At 37.4% G+C, this 24,139-nt stretch overlaps 2 protein-coding genes across 2 annotated transcripts in view; one reads left to right on the forward strand and one right to left on the reverse strand.

The window, feature by feature from the left end:
* Positions 1-2,189, reverse strand: part of NUCB2 (nucleobindin 2) — a 45,897-nt gene extending 43,708 nt beyond the window's left edge. The window contains exon 1 of the mRNA XM_032222572.1: positions 1,939-2,189. Within this exon, the coding sequence (XP_032078463.1) occupies positions 1,939-1,962 (24 nt within the window). The 5' untranslated portion in view covers positions 1,963-2,189. The remainder of the gene's footprint in view (positions 1-1,938) is intronic.
* Positions 2,190-12,886: 10,697 nt separating this feature from the next.
* Positions 12,887-24,139, forward strand: part of PIK3C2A (phosphatidylinositol-4-phosphate 3-kinase catalytic subunit type 2 alpha) — a 57,157-nt gene continuing 45,904 nt past the window's right edge. The window contains 1 exon segment of the mRNA XM_032222584.1: positions 12,887-15,849. The gene's annotated coding sequence lies outside the window, so the exon portion shown is untranslated.

A 24,139-nucleotide genomic window follows, 5' to 3' on the forward strand; every position in this document is an offset into this window, starting at 1 on the left:
CTGTACATATATGAATGGCCCTTTTTCAAGCAATTTAAATATTATTCTTAAATTAACTCATCTTAAAAATAGTTCTCAACTTACTTCCAAGCTGTTGAAATGAAATAATATGGTTGTATTTTCAAAAATACTTCAAAAGAGCAATTGGTCCTAAATTAGCCAATGAGTTTGTTGAGGGCTGATTTCAGTTCTAATGTACTATCTTGCACTATATGGTTTATTTATACAGCACCTCCAATTGTATACCATTATAACTCCACAGATTTTTTAAAAAGTGCCCAAGGAGGCTACAATCTAAATAAAATGGGAAAGATAAAGACAGAAAAGATTGAATGCAAATGAAGTTACAAAGACTTAACTCTGTTAATTATCTCATGCCCACATGGCAAGGTACATAATAATGTTCTTAAATTACAGGTAGATAGTTCCCAGTTTAACTTCTTAATGATAACAGCACTTTAATGGCTTGTCACATTATCAAGGGAAGAATGTTCAGATTCCTGCATTATACAAGTAGATGTTTTGAATGGTTCCGATAACATATATTACGATGTGTTAATATATTTTTATTTTAAATAATCCCAATATGCCAAGGGGACAGACTAGCATGAAAGCATGGATCATCAAACAAAGAATGATGAAAAATTCCATGCACACAAGGGAAAAAAAACACTAAATCAGATGTCCTTTCAATAATAATTTTCAACTTTCTATTAAAATATTGCTAAACTATCAAATATGGACTTTATTTCAATTGAGCAACATTATCTATTATGAATCAAGCTATAGAAGTTAATTTGCTTCTAAGCAATATATTTCAAATGCAAATAGATCTAATAACCTGTTTAATACAAATCACAATACTTTATCCTAAACTGTTCTGCATTTCATATACATCTTAATAACCAAACAAAGCTGATAATTTGCTAGTTTACTACTAAACAACTACTTACATGTCATTCTCAATCTTCAGAGGAGGCAGTACTTCCAAAATGTGATGTTAAAACATGCATCTTAACTTACAATGACAGTTTACTCAGTGTATATAAATTACTACATTTTATATATTGTTACACATTACAGGACCACTTTAGGTAATAATGGTTCATTTTCTTAGAATATCATCATAGGAGTTTTCTGAATATAAATGACATGCCTAAAACAAGGGTAAATGATAAACATATCATTTGAATGGGATCATACTAGATGCTGATATGACAAACATTTCATCATCCAATAATGATACAGTACTGTAATACTAGGAGCTTACATTATTACTCATCAGACTGTGCTTAAATGCCATTTCCCACAATCCCATTTTAAAACTGTCTTTAACAACATATTTCCTAAACTTTGGAAAATTAGTGTCTGACATACGGGATAGTGAAACGTAAGTAACCACCTCAAGGTAACTTCTACATTTTAGCTTCCCTACCTCTACTTTAATGAGTGATACCACATTGTGCTGTTCAAGCGCTTTTGCCCTCACTCAAGCCAGCATTATACAAACCTTTGCCATTTCAGTCTGTACCTTTGGCTGACTTTCAATCATTAAATTTGTAATTTGCAAAAATTTGCTTTCATCCCAAAGGAACGGAGGACATTCAAGAAACTTTACTTCCTGCCATTCCTGCTGCCATCCAATGATGAATCCTGAATCCATATGCTAAAGACAGAAACCGAGATGCTAATCTTTTGGACCGGTTCTGCTTCACCCACACTGCAACCTTCTCTTGCGATGCCTGTCAAGTTTTCCAACTTCCCGCGGAGAAATGCACACTCCAGGGACGGCCAGCCCGGCCACCCTTTTATAACCCCCTTTGACAATGCATGCAATTGTGAAACAAAACCCCGAGCACTGTTGGATAAGGAAGAAATTTGGGGTAACCCAAGTTGATCACCCATTGCTCGGCTCCGGCATTAAGAGAAAAATCTTACCTGCTTCCTCCGGCAAGGATCCATAGCTCTAGAGGTGGAAACCAGGTGATCCTAAGCAGGTTGCTTTCTCTCGACGGGAATCCTCGAGCCGGAACAGCAAGATATCCCGGCGTTGGGGTTTGCTTCGTGCACTCCCCTCTTCCTTTCTCCCTCCCTCCTTCCTTTACTTCCCCTCCCTCCTTCTCTTTGCCGATACAGCCCCAAGCTGCTCTCTAGACAAACCTAGTTCCTCGTTCCCATGGTGACAGGTACCGCCTTTTGCAGCGCCGGGATTGGCGGAAGCGCTCCCATTTCTGGGAATCGCGTAGGGCTACGATTGGGCTACCTCGGGCAACCAATTTTGGTTGCGCGACGAGAAATTAAGCGATGAAGGTGCGTTGCGCCGAGGGAAGGTACGTGGCGCTAATAAGAGCGGGCGGCGCTTGGTTTTTTTTTAATTTTTTTAACCTGATTGACACGACTGCTTTGAGCAGGGTAGCCGGAGGAGGAGCTACGGAATGCAGAGGAGCCAATGGGAGAAGCCTTAACCGGGTGTGTGTTTGTGTGTGTTTTCGGAATCTGAAAGGGAAAGCCAACGGCGGTTCTTTTCCTTTGACAATGTGCCGATGATTTCCCTTTGCTTGTTTTTATTTGGGGGGAAGGATGAGGGATTGGGGAGGGGAGGATGGGGCAACCTGCTGTCGAATGCACTATCTAGCATCTGGAATATACCATAAAAACAACATCGCCAATTGGAATAAACGCTCCAATCTGTAGCACTGGAACGGAGACATCAGGGCTTATCATTGTCTGGACTGCAGAAATCCGGTTGGCCACTGAACGGAAGAGGAAAACGTCATGTAGAAATCTGGGGGTTTTGCAGCTCAGATATGCTAGTCCTGCAGCAAATCAGCTTCATGGAACTCTGCAGAATCTTTTTTTCTACTTACTATGCCTCAGTGAAACGAGGGTAGTTTAAGGGCTAACACGTTTACTGTATGTCGTGCTGAAAATCTGCTTTTCTAGTTATCTTGTAAATTGTGGAATTTCAGTTCCCAGTAAAGTTGCTAGGGAGCTGGAAGCACACCAAGTGGACTGAAGCAAATATGCATGGATTCAAGTATATTATATTTGATAAAGTATAGGCTGCGAGACATCTGAGGATAGAAGAACAACCATAGCACAAGAGAAGTGAGCACTTCGCAAAGCCAGAGCTACAAATGCTGCAACAGTGGTGCCCACACATGTCTCCCCGACATATGGCAGAACGTTTTGTGCCCGTATAGGCCTTACCAGCCACCTGTGCAGACACATCGTAAACAGCCCACAACCTGTTAGATGTCAAGGTCCTCTTTGGACAAACATCATATGATAAAGTTGTGACAAGGCTCTGTTGTTTTTTCTTCAAATACCATAAAGCAAATACCATCAAACAATTTCTGGTTATTTTAGATTCTTGGTAAGGACTTCTTAGGTGGACAAAGGTGCCAAATCCAGTGTGAACATCTGGCTACTATAACCAACCTTAATAAAAACTATGCATTTATAGGGTTGAATGTTGTGGATGGCCTACCTAGCCAATTAATCTTTGTTTGTCCTGCAGGTGGTTGGAGGCTTCATTGTCAATCAAATTCTTAGCCCCACCCATCCCACACAATTGCCACCCTTTTGTCGCTTATCTTGGAGGGAGATACTGAAATTCCTATAGTCTCTGGAACAGAGGACAGAATTATACCCTAAACATAATTTACAGTAATAAAAATAACATTTTGTGTAACTGAAAAAAAATAAATTATAAATTGTCAATTTCCTGGCTCTTCATAGACAACTGAAGAAGTAACATTAATAGGACTATTTCCTTCTACACAATACCTTTCATAAATGCATTGGAGTGTTGGTTAATTCTTTAGACAAGATAAAATGAAATTGGGGGGGAAATACTATGCTGCTGGGAAAACATTCTTTTTCATGACTACTTTTTAGTCATTTTAGCCTGCATTTTAGTCACTGCAAAGAAAAAAAGGAACTACTTTGCCTTTTGAGGGAAAGTTATGTAAGAACATTATAAATATCAGTTTAGATTATCCTTTGCAAAGGTTCCATACAAAGGAATTAATCCAGTTTGAGATTTATATAATATACTGAATGATAACTTAAACAATTTAAATTTACACAATTAAAATGTGATTGGCTTGTTTGATTTTAAGATGTGAAAACATTCACTATATGATTTATTCATTAAATGGTAATACTATTAATTATATCTGGGTGGAATCAAGAATTTCCTGCCTGAACTCTTTTTCTCTTACAACAGCATGGTTGAAGGAATTATAAATTGTGAGGTCAGAGGAAAATGAAATGCATGGGTTCCAAGCTAGTGTCAACAATTTCTTACCACTCTGGGCTACCATATCTTTGAAGAAATAATATACATATATTAAGATCCTTAATAGTATACTGCAATAAATGTTATCCCATCCATATAATATGTGACCTTTGTGGGAAGCCCCTTAAAAAGAATGAAATATTTTGGAAAGGCAGATATTAAAAAAGGCAGAATATTATATTTCCCTAAAGGAGAAATGGAGAAACATTAGAGGCAGGTTTTTAGAGGCAGAAAGAAGTCCCCAGTCTTTCTTAATAGCCCACAGCAGATGGCAGCACTTGAGGCTATAAAGAGCTTATTAAAAGAGGAAGTCAACTATTTAGATGACTCCATTCATAAGCCAAACAAATACTGCCAGCAGAAGCCCATTCAAGACAGCATATTTTGAAACTTCTTGCAGCAAAATTTGACAGCTAACAAAAGCAGAATGGTAGGATTAGAAAGCAGCCCCTCACCCAAGATCCAGTACAGAACAAAAGCCATTAGCCACAATAGGAATTTCCAAACACCCTTTCAGAACACAAGCCCCTTCATTACACAACTCCACACACACACCAGCAGCATTTCAAGACCTGTATAAAAATCCTGGCACTCATCTAGTTAATTGTTCAGTGGCATGTTGTCTTTGTGTGTGGTTTTATTCTTCAATAAACTTCCTTTCCAATCAGCCTCCATGTTGTTTCCAGCATCTTTCTCCTAGCTTGGAACTGAATCAGATAGATTTTCTTTCCAACACCTTAATGCTAACTTCTCCTGGTACTATTATTACAAGGAAAGGAAAAACCTATTGTCAATAATCTTTGTAAAATAGTCTTTCCAGTTGTTTTGTAACCAGTTACAGGAAATTATAATTGATTTTCCAGTGAGAGTAAAGAATTTGGAACCTGTGCCAGGTATTTTCCCTTTCTCAAAGAAGGAAATCAAATTTGGCAAAACTGTACCACGTATCTGTTGCTAAGAAATTTGCTGTTTGTTCCTGAAAATTAGGCTTATTTTAGAATGTGTTCAGACATCATATTTCCTTTGTAATCACAGGGAAAGTATCAGTGGTATTCACAGACTATCAAGTACAATTTCTGTCATCGGTTTACTTTGAAAAAGAAACTAAAGCAAGGAAAAAAGGCAGGACAAAGATGTAGTGACCCCAAGAGTTCCCAAAATAGTAAGACCTTCACCTTTCACCCCATCAACTCAGCAAGGTTGCTAGAGATGGAATTTTCAGACAACAAAACTGCATTGTTAATGAAGGCACACGACTCAATTTAGACACAGGTGTTCTGCAAGAAATATATGTAAGGGGACTTAGTCTTAGAGTCATAGCAACTTCTTAATGCTCTCAAATGTGACATTAAACTATTTAAAACACATTATAGCAATGATAAATGTCAAAGAAAGAAATGTGGCTTCAATTCCATTGATTCTTGCTTCATTTCTACAGGCATCAATCACAGGGAAAATAAATATTTAAATATGGAATAAATATACATCCCAGAATATGAACAGTTATACTTGTCCTAACGAGATATCTGAACTGTTAGAAAATTATACATTGATTACCGATTCGCTTTCCAATACATTTAGGAATTATTTCAAAATAGCTATATGTGGTATCTGTAACGATTAGCATGCTTAAGAATTGGCAGATAAATATTGCTCAAATATCTAATGTGATTGTAAAAATGTACATTAGTTTCATCAGTAATGGTATTCTATTTTCTTCACTAACAGTTCAGTAGCGGGAGCGCTTGTGCAGATGTGCCTTGATGATGTCTAGGTGGGTGGGCAGAGCCTAGCACCGCTGCCACTACCAATTTGCCAAAACCAGTGCGAATTGGCAGCATACCACCACTGAGTTTCATGTAATTAATTCTATAAGTTGTTTACTGGAATTTTCAATATAACAACCACTGATACTTCCTATTTGATCTACACTACAGGACTGATTGCATGCCCTCCCCACCATAAATATAAATTGTATATACAATACAATGTATACTCTTATGCATAAACTTATTTATTTCTTAGAAATCTCAGATGGAAATATCTGATTATTTTAAGGGATATGTATATTTTCCATTCATGTCAGTTCTACATTGGCTAAAGGACTAGGAATAGTATTTGGCACAATAATGTCAAATAAACAATACACAATTCCCAATAGTTCTGGGTAATAATGCATACGGTGTGAGTTGCCCATAATATTCTGACTGAATGTACATTATACAAATATGCAATTCTCTAAAATTAAAAAATAGGTAAATATGTTCCAGAGCTCTCTGTCTTTCAACATTTCAGCATTTATTTAATGCACAAATATAATACAGTTAACAAATACACAGTAGTTTACAATCTTGTGTCTGGAAATTGTCAAACATCCAGGTCATGGTTGTCCCAAAGGTGCTTTTGTAAAAGGCAACTGGACTTTCTTGGTTTTTTTTCCAGAGGTGGGTTCCTACCAGTTTGGACCGGTTCAGCTGAGTAGGTAGTAACTTGGCCTGCCACGCCCCTCAACCGGTTGTCTCAGTGGCGCCATAGGCGGCACCATCTTGTTTTTTGCTTCTGTGCATGCATAGCATTTTTTTTTTTGGCACTGTGCATGCACAGGTGCAGCGCGTCCCTGAGCAAACCGGCAGTAGCAGCAGCTGGAACCCATCCCTGTTTTTTTCTTTAAAAATGTTTTAGCTTCTCATCATGAACTGAAGTAGCTTCTCGAATGAAAAGCAAAACATTTTCAAAGAAAAAAACAAGAAAATCCAATTGCTTTTTGAAAAAAGCACTTCTGGGATTTGCTATCATATTCACAAAGAATGATAAATGAGACAAACTTATGCTCTCTATTTCTGTATTTTTACTTTCATAAGCAGTACACCATCTTATCTCACCAAATATTTATGGGAGCCACAACAAAAATAATAATAAAGTTGTTTGTGAGACTGGCACAAAACAAAGTGCAACAGTCAAGGTCATGAATTACACAGCAAAACTATCCAGCATCAATGGAATCTTTTTTTTTAAGTGCCAATATTGCTGTACAAGTGCTCAAATGTATAGCTTCAGATGCTTATGGAATTTTGCCTTTTTCAATTTATATTTGGATGTTTATGCTTTTGGCCATCTCTCTTATGGCAGGGAATGGTGTATATGTACAAATATTTTTATGAATAGGGTTTGTCCTCTTGGTCTGACATTGGCCTCCTTCAAGTCCACGCTATTTTTTAATAAATGCTGCTCTGTCAACCCCACCCATTTTAATCCTCAGAATATCCACTGGGAATCTAATCTCAAGAAACAGGAAACCTAAATGGAAAGAGCCATTTCCAAAGTCTCAGCCAGCCAGGAAAGGTGAGCCAGTAGGGTCCCTTTCTAAAAGAACCACAAAATAATACCATATTTTTGTGAAATAAATGGTTTAAGGAAACCTCCACTAAACTTTGTTTAAAAGCAATATAGTAATATATCAATATTGTCATGGATCAAAATGATCTCACTATCAAAACATGAACCAGCACAGATAATAAATTCTTTAAATAACTGAATGCACAATTGCCCTGAGGTTGGGAAAACATTTTTAAAACGAGAACACAGAGTACTAATAGAATATTAATAACTGACTTCAGAGATTAGATGGATGCTTAAAATTGTTATTGCAGAAAGAACTTCAGATTCTTAGCTGACCTTTTCATTTTCTAAAAATTATGAATATAAAAACATATTTATAAAAAATAATAAATATAGAATAAAAAATAAATAAGGTAAGATCTGGAGGTTCAAACCGTATAGATCAGCATTCTTTATTAAACACGAAGGATAAGCTCCAATGGGCTAGAAGTAGTAGCCATCCCAGCAATCAATATTTCAGGTAGTAAATTGATACTGATAGCATGATCCTTCCTGAACTTGTATAGTCCCCTTGAAAAATCATCCAAACTGGCTGCTGTTTTACAACAATCGTTGGCAGAAAATCCCAATTTATGTGCTATGTAGCAAAGCTGCTTCTTCAGTTTGGTCTAAATCTCCTTGTACTTAGTTTCAGTTGATGACCTTGAGTTCTAACACTGAGAGAGGAGAAAAATTCCCCTTTCTCTTCCTGATATCTGTATGACATATGTTTTGATAAATACCACTTTTATATTTCACCTATCCTAATTTTTTAAAAAAATGTCCAGCTATTGTAGGAGAGTGGCACCCCCCCCAATAATTCAACACTTACTAGACTTTTTCTAGATCTGTACTGTTATCCTTCTTCCAGTACTTTGACCAGAACTTTAAACCACAGTCTACACATAACCTTCCCACGGATTTATTTAAGGACATTATTATAGTGGTATTTTTCTTTTCTTTATAATGCTAAAAGTGGAAGTTACCTTTTTATAGCAACTGCAATCATACCTGATACTGTCAACAAGTTGTCAACATCTCTTTTCTGATCATTCACTACCACTTCAGAGCCTATTAACACTGAAGTTTGGATGTGTTGTATCAGTGTGCTTTACTTTGCATTCATAAAGCAATGAGAGATGGATATTAAATACTGTTGATTGGACTTTGTTCTTAAACGCTTTTTCTTAATATCCAGGAAACACTTTTGAAAATAGTATTAAAACCTGTTAGATGATCTGAAGGGCTTTCCAATATCCATCTCTCATACACACTATCTATCTGTCCTTTCAATATACACAGTCTTTGGATCCTGAATATTACACTGTATTCTATGCCCTTATTTAGGTGTTCAAAATATTCCACCTTTCCTCCAGGAGCTTAAGATAACATGCAGAGAATTCCCTCTTCAAATATTATCTTCACAATTGTCCTGTGAAGTAGGTTTGTGTGTGAGAGAATTGCAGCCTCATCAGTGAGTTTCTGTGCCTAGAGATTGATTTGAATCTAGAACTTACAGTTTTACTTTGACTCTCTTATTTTCAGAGCAGACCCTCTTTTAATTTTGATTCTAAAATCTTTAAAAAATTTGAAACATTATCAAGTTTGAGATGCTCTACTTACCTCAAAGATGGAAAAGAGAAACAATTTTAGAAGCATATTATCCAGCAAGAGTCACTATGTGAGACAGCTATATAAATTTGATGTATGAATAAATTTCAAATGCACAATCTTATATATATCTCTTTCATCCCACCCTTTTTCATTTTTAATTGACTCAGAATTATTTAACCTTAAGACAAACTAAAATTTAAAAGGACATTATATCTTCTATCTTTATTTCCCCCATCCTTGCTTACTCGACCTGGATTGACCTTCTAGTGTATTCAAAACCAGAGGTGAATTGCTCTGAAGTCTCCTACCAGTTTGCTTTGTTACCGGTTTGCTTCACGTGCGCATGCGTACGTGGGTGCGCACTGGGTTAAGAAGCCTTTTCAGAGTCTGCAAAGTAAGTAGAACAGCGGGGGGGGGGGAATAGCTGTGCGGCACAATTTAATTTGCTAGAAAGTAGGATTATAAATTGTGAATATAAATTGTGCGGCACAGCTGATCGTCACACAGCTGATTGACGGAACTACGATTGGTAGTAAAATTGCTACCTGTTTACACGAACTGTTAGTAAAAAAATGCTTTAAAAAGTAAAAAAAAATGTTCCCACGATCAGCTGTGCGACAATTAGCTGTGTGGCACAATTTCTAGCATTTTTTTTTTACTACCGGTTCAGGTGAACTGGTAGCAATTTTACTACTGGTTCAGACAAACCAGTCCAAACCAGTAGCATTTCACCCCTGTTCAAAACCCAATAATGTTGCCATTATAGCAGATTAAGCAATGGAAAGGAATAGATCTATTTCTCTGCTCCAGGAGAATGGAGGCACAGTGAATAATTAGAAAGAGCAAGGAAGAAGATACAAGATGACATGAGGAATGGTATTCTCTTTTTTTCATTGAAAAGGGAGTAAGATAAACCCAAATAGCTGGCGGATGGATTAAAAGAGAAAACAGAGGAGTGTATGGAAAAAAAGATAGCAAAAAAGGAATAGACTTGCCTTATTTTACATCTTACCTGCCACTGTCCACCTTTAACACTGCTCCCCATTCATGTTGTAAAATGATAATGCTTTTCCTTGCTTTATTTAAAGTTTTATAAAGACAGGTTGTTTTCAGTGCTTAGTAATATACATGAGCAAACCATGCATCAAACAGTTCTTTACACATGCACCTGTCTGATCTGCTGAAATGAAAAGATTTTTGTAATACAATCATGTCTAAGATATAATGTTTGATGTCTTGATAAAGCTATGTTCCTACTCAGAGAGGATTTAAAATTATAATGAACTGATATAAAATACAACAGCTCCTTGTCATGTGAGTTATTTTTGTTACAGTGCTCTTTTCTTTTAGGGTTATACATTATTTTCTGTAATGAAATCAGCTACTTAATTAGCACTTACTGTTTAAAAGTGTAGTTTAAATGTTCTAATATTCAATCAATATACTATTTACTTTAGGCATCATTTCTGACAGATGGCAGTCCATCTTGAAAACTTCCAGTGATGAAGCTCCCACAGTTTCTGTAGGCAAGCTGTTCTATGGGTTGATTACTCTCACTGTCAGAAAATTTCTCTTCTTTTCCAAATTGAATCTCTCCTTGTTAAGTTTCCAGCCATTATTCCTTGTTTGGCCTTCAGTTGCTTTGGAAAATAGCTTGACCCCTTCCTATTTGTGCAATCCACTTACTGTACAGCAAATTAAAACACCATTTTTATTTCACAATATAGGTAGTCCTTGACCACAACTGAGTCCAAAATTTCTGTTGCAAAGTGAGACAGTAATTAAGTGAATTTTGCCCCATTTTACGACCTTTCTTGCCATAGTTAAGTGAATCACTGCAGTTGTTAAGTTAATAACATGGTTGTTAAATGAATTGGGCTTCAACATTGACACTGCTTATTAGAAGATTGCAAAAGGTGATCACATGACCTCAGGATATGGCAACTGTCATAAATATATAGGTAGTCCTCAATTTACAACAGGTGATATAGGGACTATTCAAAGTTACATCACTGAAAAAAGTGACTTATGACCATTTTTCACACTTATGACCATTGCAGCATCACCATGGTGATTTGATTTACATTCGAATGCTTCACAACTGGTTCATATTTATGACATTTGCAGTGTCCCAGGGTCACATCCCGTTGCAACTTCTGACAAGCAAAGTCAATGAGGAAGGGAGATTCACTTAACAACCTGTTGTGGCCCAGCAGGATCTGGTTGAGCCATAGATTACATAAATTTTAATAAATAAGTTAAGTAATAAACTCCAGTTCATCAAGAGTCTCGTTTGTAAATTATTATCTCATCCCTACTGAAGATCTTCAAATGACAGTCTAAATACGGCATATTATGAAATGAGTAATTGCTTCTTGTGTCCTTTAGGAAAAGAATATACACAGGTATTCAACCAATGAGATTGAAGCTTCTCTATTTCCTGCTTTCAAAATGTAGTGACTCGGCACGGAACGACCAATCATAATCTGAAATGTGTACATATGGAAAGAAGATTGTAAGAGGTATGGACAATATGAGAATAAAAAATAACCTCAGCAAGTATTCTTTTGAATGACTCATTTGGTATTATTGAATAAGTGGGTCAAATGGAAAAAATCTAAAGAATGTTTATTACCTAACCTGAGAGCTGTTTTAGAATATTTTCAGGTAGAAAAATAGCATAAAATTTTATAATAAAGGTTTTTTTTCTTGTTCTATTTTTTCTTGTTCTGCCCAATTATAGAACATATTTCCCACATTTATCACAAATTTCTTAAAATATATTCACTTTAAAAAATGGGCTGCAGAATGTAGTCATATTTCATACATATTCATATGTCTGATTTTACTAATCAATATTTTATGTCAGCTAGAAGGCATTTATTAATTTTATAAACAGTGCTACAAGCAGATGCAAATAAATAATCAAGTTCTCATTCTATACGATACATTCTTGATTAATGATGTTATCTCATGCTAATATTGTTTTCCTGCAATATTAATTACATGTCAGGAAGTTTGACTTTGGCCACATTTTTAATTAGGGATTAAAAAGAGTTGTCAAGTAGTCTTTTATTTTTACAGATATTAATCCTATATATGTTTACCCAGGCATATATTAGCCCTATACATGCTTATTCAGCCATATATTTATTTAATTTCATTTTTCCCTATAAATGTGTATAATATTACAAATTATAGTTAGTTATAGTTATAGTTTATTAATCTTGTATGCCGCCCACTCCCGAAGGACTCTGGGCGGCTTACAATACAAAGGGGAAGGGAATAAATAAGACAAACAACAGTTTGAGGCTGGATACTTCAACAGCCCCCCCCCCCCCCGGCCTGCCGGAGCAGCCAGGACTTAGTGGCTTTACTGAAGGCAACTGTATGGAGTTCTGGCTTGTATAATATTGTTATTTTTAAAGTATTAATGTACAGTTTAGTGGCTATGTTTGCCTAAATAGAATAACACACAATAGTTTTAGGATAGATTAATTTTCAGAAAATATTATCATATAGGCTTTATTTTAAATTTTATAAAACAATTAATTTATAATTTATACACTCAATTATAAAATCTTCAGAAGTAAAAAGATCTCATTTTTAGTTTTGTCTACATATCCTGAGAGAAAAGATTGTAACTGATGCTACTAACTTAATTAAATCAATCATATTTCGTATCACATCAATTATAGACCAATGGCAATCTGTTTCCCCCTTTTTCTTGTATATAATTTTTACTGGGAATTTTTGAATGGTACTTATAGGTACATTAAACATATATTACATTTACACTATACACACACACACAAATGTTTAATATATGTTATTATTTAATTATTTGCTAAACAAACTGGAAAAATGCATTGTTTAATCAATACTTTAATGCTATACTTGTGTTACTTCATCTCTCTTCCTTTGTTTTTGTTTAGCTTTCCTTGAGTACATTCAGTGCTTTTTTCCCCTTCTGTACCATTTGCAAGGGTTCAGTGATCTTGCATTTGCATTCCTGCACACATATTTGTGCAATTTCCCAGTAATTTACCACATTTTAGTACAATCTAATGATATAAAGACATTACGTTTCAGAAATCAATACTGAAATTCTGGAGAAAACCTCCAAGATCCCTTCCAACCTTATGATTCTATGTTCGTAATAGTATTGTAATAACTTGCATTAAAATGAATAGTACTGTAATAATATATTAAAGCGCATTGTCCAAGTGACAACAAGTAGATTTTGTTATAAGAGGATTGTATGCTGATTTAATAGAGAATATTTTTAACATGCTTCAAGTTCAAACTGTCACATCTATAGTAATTATAGTAATGATATATTCTTTACTTATGGGAATAACACCCAAATAAATTACTATTCTCCTTTTGGGACATGAACCAAGGGTTGGAGAACAGAAGAAATAACCATTGTATCATTCTTATTGCTACATAAAATGCAATTTCCTAAGTAGAAATTGGTGACATCCTCAGCCTGGTCCCAACACATCATACATACTGCCATAAACAGCACATCCTAAAGAACAAAAGTCATGTTGTCTGGAAGCAAGCATAAAATCCAGCCCCTGTCATACCACTGCTCTTTTGCCATCACCAGTTTTAAGAAATACCCAGCCAGTGGGAAGCGTCTAAATACGTAGTCTGCTCCTTCTACAGTTTGCAGTCATTTCAATCCAAAATATTAAAGTTCTAGTTAACAATAAATATTATTCCACTTTTGGAATGCAGAAAATGATTCAGGTTAAGGGGGGGATCTCAAGGAAACTTGTAAGGACTTATTTTTGTTCCTTTTTGGTGAGGAGGGAAAGGAAGCTGTGCAACAAGCAGAAATTAAAAAAAAACTCTTTTCCCAATACGGAAGTGTTAGCTGTTGAACTTTTAACTGTTCTAAAGTTGATGAAACATGCATGGGTTGCTAGAACAAACAGGTGAAGCCCGCCTGAACTATGAGTCACCTGTAAAGTTACATTCTGAGTGGCCTGTGTGGCAGATGAATATGAAGAGGGCAGTGTTCAGGTGACATCAGAGTCTGTTCAATATCCAAGTACTTCCCAGAACAATCACAAGTACATACATAAAGAATGATGTAATACGATAGCTAATCAAAATGGTTATAAATGTTCCTCCTGTGCCTTTAACAGCCACATAGGTAATTGTATAAAAATCAGGTGGTGAAACTCCATGATTAATTCTTCAGACCTAAAAAAAACCCTTGAATTTTCCTATTTAAGTGAGACTGTGACAAAAACAATCTATGTTATCTGAAAACCTTCTCTGCTTTTCAAACAGCAAATTGGTTTACCTTTCAGGTCAGTGGAATCAAGTGTTTTTCTACAAATACAGCCTCTCTTATTTTGAAGGAAAATCTGTCAGACAGTAGTTGGTGTAAGGTTTATTATTACAATAGGAATTATTCTCTTGTCCTCCTAAACTGGGATTAAAAAATAAGCAGTTATACCAATTCTTGGTTGTACTGCTTCTTTAGAATTTACTAATTAAGGAGGTAAGGTTTGAAAAGAACACAATTTAGTGAGCTTGGTTATTTTGTTTACTTTATCAAGTAGTGTGAGAGCCAGGATGTATGATGTTTGTAATCAGAAAAATAGGGTTAGGTAAATCATGATTTACAAACAAAGGCAACGTCACTTAGGCTGAGTTTATGGATGTATTTATGAATAATAAGGTTGGCCTTTTAGACATGGTTTGTTGAACAAACCCATGACTTGATCTGCATGCAACGTTAAGCGACAACAGGCCAGTTAGCACGTCCTTCTCCGTCAAAGGGAACCACGTAATTGCTTAATAGTTACGGCGTGTCAATTAATTGGATTGAGTAAAATCTTGATTGACTTAACCGCGGGTACGTGTGTCACGCTAAGTCGAAAGAAATAGCGTTTGCCCAACCATAGTCCTGGGGACTACTACCATGGCTGGCTGAAGCGACCCACATTTTTTCTCCCAGGGTTCACACGACATACACCGAACCATAAACGGGGTTCACACTACCCCCCCCCGAACCCTCGGGTGGTAATGGGTTTTTGGCAGGTTCGTCGTTCCGAGGCAGACGCAGCCATCCCTCGTTGCCTTTTCAGCACACACACACATGTAATCAGGAGAAGCTTCGCTCAAAATCACCGCGCCGACAAGACGGCCGCCAGCCTCCCACCCGAGAGAAAGTTGGCGTGAGTAACTCCTTCGCGGGGAACCACGTGGGGCCGCATTTCCCGGATCTCGCCTCGGAGGAGTTTCAGAGCCACCCCGCGGCGCTTGCAAGGCGCTTCTCTCGCTGCTGCTGCCGCTGCCGCCGATCTTCCCTCCCTCCGCCAGTCTTTCCTTCCAAGAGCCGGAAGTGAGCGCGGTGGCGGCGGCGGCGGCGGTGGCTGCTGCTCCAGCCCTCCTAGCACGGAGAGTCAAAGAGGCGGCGATGCCGAAAGCGAAGAAGGGGGTTTGCCAATAACTTTTGTCCGCGGCGAGGACTATGGGAAATGGCTGCAGGAGCTGCGGCGGCGGGTACTTTGGGATGGATGCGCGCTGAGGTGAGGAAGGCTTGGAGGGGTAGTGAGCCAGCGAGGAAATCTTCCTCTCCCCGACTTCCTCCAGGCGAGACGGGCTGGTGCGGGACGCGGGTTGCGTTTCTGGTCGTCTGTCTTACCGGCGGCTGAGGCCTCGCTTCCTCCCGGCTTCTCGGCTGTTCCCTACGGGGGGGGGGGAGTTGGGTGGTGGGCTCCCTGGTTTTGCTATCCCCCTTTTGGCCTGAGTCGGACCTCCCCACCTAACCCGGCCAAGAAGGGCAGGAACGAATCGTGAGATAGTCTGCTAGAGGCTTCCAGCCCGCTGGGACGCGAAAAGGCTGGTAAACGCCGGCGCCGAGCTTACAGTTGCCTACTTGGGGCTTCAGGTTTGGAAAAGGGGAGGAGGGTTGAGTAGTTAGTACACAACTCAGGAAGCTTCCTTGCAAACTATAAGGAGGGCATTTGGACTACAGTCCCCTTGGCTCCTCGGCCTCGCAAAGCAGGAAACTCTAATCAGTGGAAGGTTGTTTACATGGTACCGAAAACAAGAGGGTTGTTTTGCTTCCCTTTGGAGAGTACTCGAGGCCTGTTTCCACAGCTCTGCATTTGATGGGATCTATAAATAAATGGGGTAAATGGGCATCCTTGGGAAGATTGAGAGGCATAGATTGAAGATGGGGAAGGTAACTACTGTATACATCATGTATTTGGGCAGCAGTTGTAATGGTGCTGATATCTTGCCAATGATCAAACGAAGCAGCAGTTTACCACGGGAAAGAAAGACAGAAAAGGCCAAAAGGCTTTCATAAGATGGACCAATAATAATAGTTCCTCGGGATATAATTTAAAACACCAGCATTCCCCTCGCCCCATCCATGTTAATCTATGCATGGTATTTTTGTTCTAACAAAACGATGTTCATAGAATTGTATGGAATTTTTTATTCCTGTTTTATTAAAGCATTGATACTGTTTTGTAAATACAAGCTATAAGGGATCCTCATTCATTACTTATAGGGTCCCAAAAGTTAACATATTTCAGTTTGTTTGACTTAGAAGCTGAAATAATTTTATTTCTTGGAATGTCGTGATTTAAAAGTATTTTTTGAACTTAAAAATACATTGCTGAAATGCTTCAGACTTTTCAGATATGGGTGATTATTTTGTAATGTGAAAAGGTATATAGTTATTTTCAGTTCTCATAGTTACTAGCCTCTGTATATGAAGCTATATTACAAACGTATAACCATAGCTTCCTTCTTGCAGTTGTGATTTGAATGCAAAACTATCCACTTCTTGTTACAAGACTATTGAATTGAGGAAACTGGCATGGTTTTAATGGAAAAGAATGGAAACTGCGCTGGCATATGTTAATGTCTTTTTAAGAGGCACAAGAAAGCATTTATATGCAGTTCTGCCCCAAGTTCCAATGCATATATAAATACAGAAATACAATTTTTTGAGCATCTTAGCTAAACTTAATGTATTTTTATATTTAGTATGTACAATGAAAACAAACTAGTTCATTGCAACCATATATTTGAAAACGCATTGCTGTTCATTTTAGTTTAAAATATATAATAAATTAAGCTTTGGTTCTTGTAGAATCAAAACCTATTTCGTCTTGCTTTTACACTTTAGCAAGCTGTAAAGGACAAACACAAGTGAAAGTTTTTATACTTGCTTTTAGAGAAGGAAATTAAGATTTTCTCCAGTTTTCTGCTGTGAATTTTTACTGTATATCTTACATATCATTGTACCAGATTCTCTTCCTCCTCCCCCCTTCCATCCCCTAGGAATTTTGTTCTCCACCCACCACATTCCATTGTCCTTTGTGGCAGACTTTCATGTCATATGCTACTCCTGCCACTTAACTGCTGTAAAATTGAAGGTCTTGCCATGCTATCAGAAAACCACTGTGTAACCATAGTAGCTTGAGTTTGTTATTTGAATGTTCTGATGTCATAAACTTGGCCTATGCTGAATCAGATTGTCAGTCTATTTAATTCTGTATTAATTGGCAGTGGCCCTTAAATGTCTGAAAATAGGAATTATCCCTTCCAGCCCTGCACATATTTGCCTTAGAATGAGTCTTGAATGTTCTGCATTCAAACAGTATCCTCCACCACTAAGCCATAGCACCTTGCTGTTCCTCTTTTATTCACAGTGGCTTTTGGGTTTACCCATATGTCAGTTTGTCAAAGATTATCATTTTTTTAAAAACTATTATTTTTTTTGCATTTGCTTCATTATTCATCACTGTTTTACAAACAGTAAAGAGCAAATTGGAAAAATTGAGGTCCATCTTCCAAATGAAACAAAGTATCGTAGTATCAGAGTATCAAACAAAAGAGTTTGAAAGATGAATATGTCTATTCACACATTAGCTTTGTGGGCCACAGCCTGCTGCCTCAGTTGCATAAAGAATGGTCCTGAGGATAAGAGTGTGATGTATACACATAGCAGTTGTATGAAGAGAAAAGAGAGAAAATGGTAAAGGGATTTGAAATTTTTTACAATTAACAAAACTTTAGTTAGACATAATACACAGACGTTCTTCCTTTGATTGAGTAGCTAATATAATTTAATAATAACATGATTCAATGTAATATGCAATGTTTTCCTGAAAATAAGACCTGTCCCCAAAATAAGACCTAGCACGTTTTTATGCATTTGCCTAATATAAGTCCTACCCCCAAAATAAGTTCTAATTAAGAGCTTGCGCAGCTGCCCGCCTGCCCATTCCATCTGGTTGCTTGTGGTGTCGTGGACATGAGACAAGGAGTGGAGCTGCCCGATGCGCCCTGCACTGGCTTACCTCAGGGCCTCTGCAGCCAGGCCATGCATACCCCGACACCCTCATGGCAGCAGCACCAACAACCATGTGCATCAGGTTGTCACATGGCTGCCAGCCCACTTCTGCTTGCTCGCAGCTGCGACAGAGCATGAGGCTGAATGAGGTGCCATGGCCACCAGGCAAGGCAGGGGTCATGGCATGGATGGCCTAACTGCGGTGGCCCTGAGATAAGCCTTTGCGGGGCAAAGAAGTGGATCTCCCGTACATGGAAAAAAATAAGACACCCTCTGAAAATAAGCCCTATTGCTTATTTTGAGATCCAAAAGAAAATAAGATCCAGTCCTATTTTGGGGGAAAACACGGGTAGTAACAACCAGTTTTGGTTAAAATATTGAACTACTCTTGTAGCAGGCCAGGATGAAGTTCATTCTCAGCCACAGAATTCATTTGGTGCCTTGGAGTCAGTTTCTCTCACTAGCCCACTAGTTTGTTGAGAGGCACTGTAGATGATATAACAAGTTATATTTTATTTTATTTGGGCTGGGCAAGTGGGTATCTTATATTAGACTATTCCTTTAACTCACTGCAACACTGTTGAGCTAGCAATATTTTTGTTACTTTCATTGGATGAGAATTGCAGTATAAGAAATGCTTAATGTAAATATCCTGAGTGCAAGTCAGTATGGTGGCTGGAAAGGTATTTTCATTAAAGATTTTTATCTGCATTTTGTGAAAACTGGGCTTCAGTAACAATTGTGGCATATACCAAATCTGATCAGTACTATTATCGTTAGTAGGGCATACTGCACGTGGCACTGGTTGATTTAGTTAACCTAATCTATACCTTCCATGTCTGCCTGAAAAATACAATATGAAATTGACAAGATACAGTGATCAATACTGGAGGTCAATATCACTGGCACATTTGATAAAAGCATGTGGAAGATTGCAACTTGGAATCTTTAGGAACACCACAAATGAACAACTGCAGTGGAAGAAAAATAGGCATGCTATGTATTTGTGGTATTACAAAAAATGAAGAGGATGTAATAGATCGAAATGACAGTAGTCTGGTCTTATGGAAGAGAATGAACAAATAACCTGTATATTCACTTCCTGTGTGTGAGTTATTGAGAATGTTGATTAGCAGTCTGCTTAGAAAATGTTCTGCTCTGAATATGTGGTTTAAATATAAATCTATTCGTATGTACAGATGGTAAATCTGAAGCAAATCTGAAGTTACAATTTACTTTATTTTTAATGATAAAATATTGATATAATTATTGAAGGAAACAGGGTGATGAGACATTCTGAAGGTGGATCGTGGCAAAGAAATGGACTTGGAAGAAAAGGAAAGAAATTAAAGTAGAATTGTTTTGGGAAAGGAAGTATGTGTCATACTTTAAAAAATATTGAAGAATAGATTAAACTCCCAACAGAATAAATTGAAGGTAGTTTATAAGAAAGCATTATCTGGAATCTGTTTGGAATGGAGTGAAAAGAATTACATCACAAAGTGCCACAGAACTATGTAGAATTATGGTAATGGAAAGGATGGAAGCATGAACAAGGATGCTTAGTGTTATAACAAAGTAAAGGGGCTGTGGCTAAGGCTAAATGTACATTATTGCTGTAGAAAAAAAGATGAAACACATGAGCGTCACAAAAAAAAAAGACTGTTGTAATGAAATGATTTAAGTTTAAAAGAGACAGGGAAAATGCAAAGCAACTTTGATTAACAAAACATTGGAAATGGATGAAAGGACCAATCTGAGGAGTTTCCAACACAGTGAGTGCAATTAAAAAATAAAAATGATGAAATGACTTGAGATGAAACCAAAATGAGAGAATATTCAAAGGAGTGGTTTAGAGATTTGCATGGAAATAATAATAATCTCAAAGGCTGGAATTGAAACAAATTCAAAGTTAGTGTCCAAGAAAAAAAGAACACTAAAAGAAAAGTGATAAATATTATTAGAATGTTGAAAAATATTAAGTCAGCAGAAATAGTGTAATTGGAGATGTTCAAATATTGATCTGGTTGACTGATGGAAGGACTTACAACTTGTTTCACATGTATATGAAGATGCATTTGTGCCTGATACTTGGAAGAATGCTGTTATTATTCCCCCACACAAAGGGAAAGTATAATGCTGTGTTCAGAGACATTCACATGCTGACTACTGGACATTCCTCGGTTATCCATTAAGAAAACTGGAGCCTTTTCACCAGTTTATATTAAACTATGAGTAAAAAGCTTTAAAAAAACCACTTTAGCCACCTAAAAGATAAATTGGAGTCTAAAGTGAAACCAGTTCATTTGTTGAGAATCCTGTACCTCTTTCCTTCTATCTTTCAATAAATCTTGTTAAACTAAAAGAAACTTGCTTTTTGTTGAAATAAGTTGTCCAGGGCTTCATAAATAAGTACTGTGAGTGATTAGAAAAACTACCTAGGAAAATATACAGCAGAATTCTAATTAAATGAATGTAAGAGATGACAATAAGCAAAAATTGATTTTGTAATATGCTGTTGATAGAAGTTTGGGACACAAATATTTGTAGCAGTTACCTATTAGTGGCAACAACTGGGAGAAAGTGCTGGGCACATTGAGGCTGGCTTGACCAATGGCATATGCCATGTTGAGAAATGCCAAAGGAACAGTTGGGGAGATCTTATCTCAGCCTTGCCCTGTTCACTGCATAAAATTACTTTGAGAGCTGAGCCCTGTGTGTTTTTATGTATATTAGAGAAAATTCATAGAAAAAGTAAATTTGCAAAGTTTACATCCACTTGGAGTGATCACTGAAGATACATAGTTGAGTTCCTAGTTGCCCAGGATCTAGAAAATAATACTGGTAAGAAAGGAGACAAAGGTCCATAAACTGAAAATCAGCCCTCATAAAATGGATAGCAGTAGACTTAGCAGTAGACTTATATACCGCTTCATAGGGCTTTCAGCCCTCTCTAAGCGGTTTACAGAGAGTCAGCATATTGCCCCCAACAATCTGGGTCCTCATTTTACCCACCTCGGAAGGATGGAAGGCTGAGTCAACCCTGAGCCGGTGAGATTTGAACCGCTGAACTGCTGATCTAGCAGTAGCCTGCAGTGCTGCATTTAACCACTGCGCCACCTTGGCTCTAATTTGGCTTTAATTGAGTAGTAATCCAGTTAAGCTGTTATCCTTAGAATTCCAGTGCAGAGACACTGAGCACTGTTGCTGGCCAAACAATTAGCTTATGCAATTTCCAGTGCTATTCACTGATTGAAGCTGGTGCACCAGCTATAACATTTCCTGGACAGAAATAGCCCAGTCACTTTCCAGTCCTCTAATATTATGAAAGTTAAATCACTTTTAAGTTTTTCAAAGACTTTAGATTGTGTACCTTATTAAGTATGACAGTTGCCTGTGTGCTGATACTGTGAATTTTAGATGCAGTCCAAAACTTTAAAATTACATTAAAAAAGAAAAAAAAGAAAGATAAAAGTCTTAATAGAATACACAAAATAGTCCTCTTCCTACGATTACATTTGGGACCAGAATTTCTAGTGTAAATTATTGTGGTTATTAAGCAAGATGCTTCGCTCAGTGACTGCAATCCTGGCTGCCAGCTGCATCATTAAGAAAGAAATGTCTGCACTGGTCTGGAAAAACAAAACTTGGATCCTGGAGATCTGAGCTTCCTTTTTCTGGCTCACCACAGGAGTTTCCTTGACCTTCATGTGTGGAAGGGAACCTCCATGCTGGGCTAGAGAAAGAAAGCTCAGATCTTCAGCATCCAAGCTTCCTTTCTCTGGTCCGCTGCAGGAATCCCCCTTCCTTTCTTGCAATTGTTTTGAAGGCTAGATACACAGCCTTTTTCTATCCTTCAGAAACATCACATTTGCTAGCTGTCTGCCTAGGCCTTGGTTTGGCCTTAGCTCACCTATCAGCAGTTGTACAAAAAGGCAAAGGTGAGTGGATCTGGATGTAGTGGGGCAAGAGATGTCTCTGAGCCTTCCAAGCATACTGGAGCAAGAAGTAGTAAGCAGGGAACGGGCCAAGGAATCCAGGGCCACAGTAGTTTTGTGGTGGGTGGGTGGGGGACTGAGATGGTGAGATAGGCAGGTGAGGTAGTTGCACCACCACCACCACCCCTGTCATAAAGGGGATGTGTGGTGCCAAGCGTAAACATTTTGATAATGTAAGTTCCTTGATTAGGGTATTCTTGTCTAGATTGTTTATCTGGTATTAATCCCTGCTTATCTAGGTATTGGTTGCTGGAGAGGATGTGTTTTTGTTTCATTCTTAGTTTTACATTGATTTTTTTGAATGGTGCATAAATGTGGTTTGTTTATTGATGCCTGATTTGTCTGAATACCAAGTTTCTGGGTATTCCCTAGCAGTTTTTGATTTAGCTTGGCCTAGGATGCTCATAGTTTCCCACTTGAAACTGTGGTTGAGTCTTTCCCTGTGTTGTCAGAGTAAAAAGTTTTTATTGTATTTACTGACTGGTAGGTGGTGTTCATGGATGTGCATCTGGTAACTTCATGGACATATCCATGCATTTATATTATTTTATTATATAAATGTATGGATTTATTATAGTTGATTATATTATTATCAACAGTATGGACGTACTTTTCCATAACTTCATTTGGGTTATTTTTCAACCTCTTAGTGTGTGTAGTCTGCAGTTTTGATATTCCCTGGTAGTCTCTCATCCAAGTAGCCAGGCCTCCTCTGTAACAAGGCCGATTCTTGCTTTTAGACAAGGGCAGACAAGGGTAACTAGATGCTGCCGCCTTTTGAGACTATTCCAGTACTACTACTTAAAACAAGCTTTGCTGGTATGTGCATGTGAAGTTGTGTGTATTACATATTTTATCATATAAAGAATGTTTTTTTGTTAAACAGTTCTGTGTGACTTGCTGGCACAATTGTGTAGTGAGCTCCATAACTAAACTGAATGGATACTCAAAAATAGTTCCTTCCTATTTGAATCTGATAGTCTAGTCCAGTTTATTAACTTCTTGTCAGGGTTTATTTTTTTAATTGAAAAGGTTGTTCTTCTTGTTCTCCTTCTGCAAGATATAAAATAAATTGCGTGACGTTTTATGGTAGATAACTTCAGGCAATTTATTTTATATCTTGCAGAATTCCGAAAGCATTAAGTTTTAGAGCTGTTTCTGTGCTGAAAATTTTTCTACTTCTAGTAGAAATTTCTAACACAATGCTTTAAAGACTTAAAACCCTTTTTCTCATTGGGAAAGGTAGGAGACCTTGGACTGGAAGAAACAGATCACCTGTTTGTTAGACCAGCACTGAGTTGTATTAATGATCAGGACGGTGTGATGCACAATTTCAATAATTTGCTTTTACATAAAGATACTGAAGTGATTTCTCATCAAGTATTAAATCTGCGGCAATATAAAAGTAAGAAGTGTGTGTGTGTAATTTACTTGTTTTAACTGCCAGAATTATACAAGTGAACAGCTGTTCTTAAGCCAGACTTCTTTATCGGGTTTTCCTGAGGC

Source organism: Thamnophis elegans, chromosome 1, assembly GCF_009769535.1.
Source record: "Thamnophis elegans isolate rThaEle1 chromosome 1, rThaEle1.pri, whole genome shotgun sequence".
Lineage (NCBI taxonomy): Eukaryota > Metazoa > Chordata > Lepidosauria > Squamata > Colubridae > Thamnophis > Thamnophis elegans.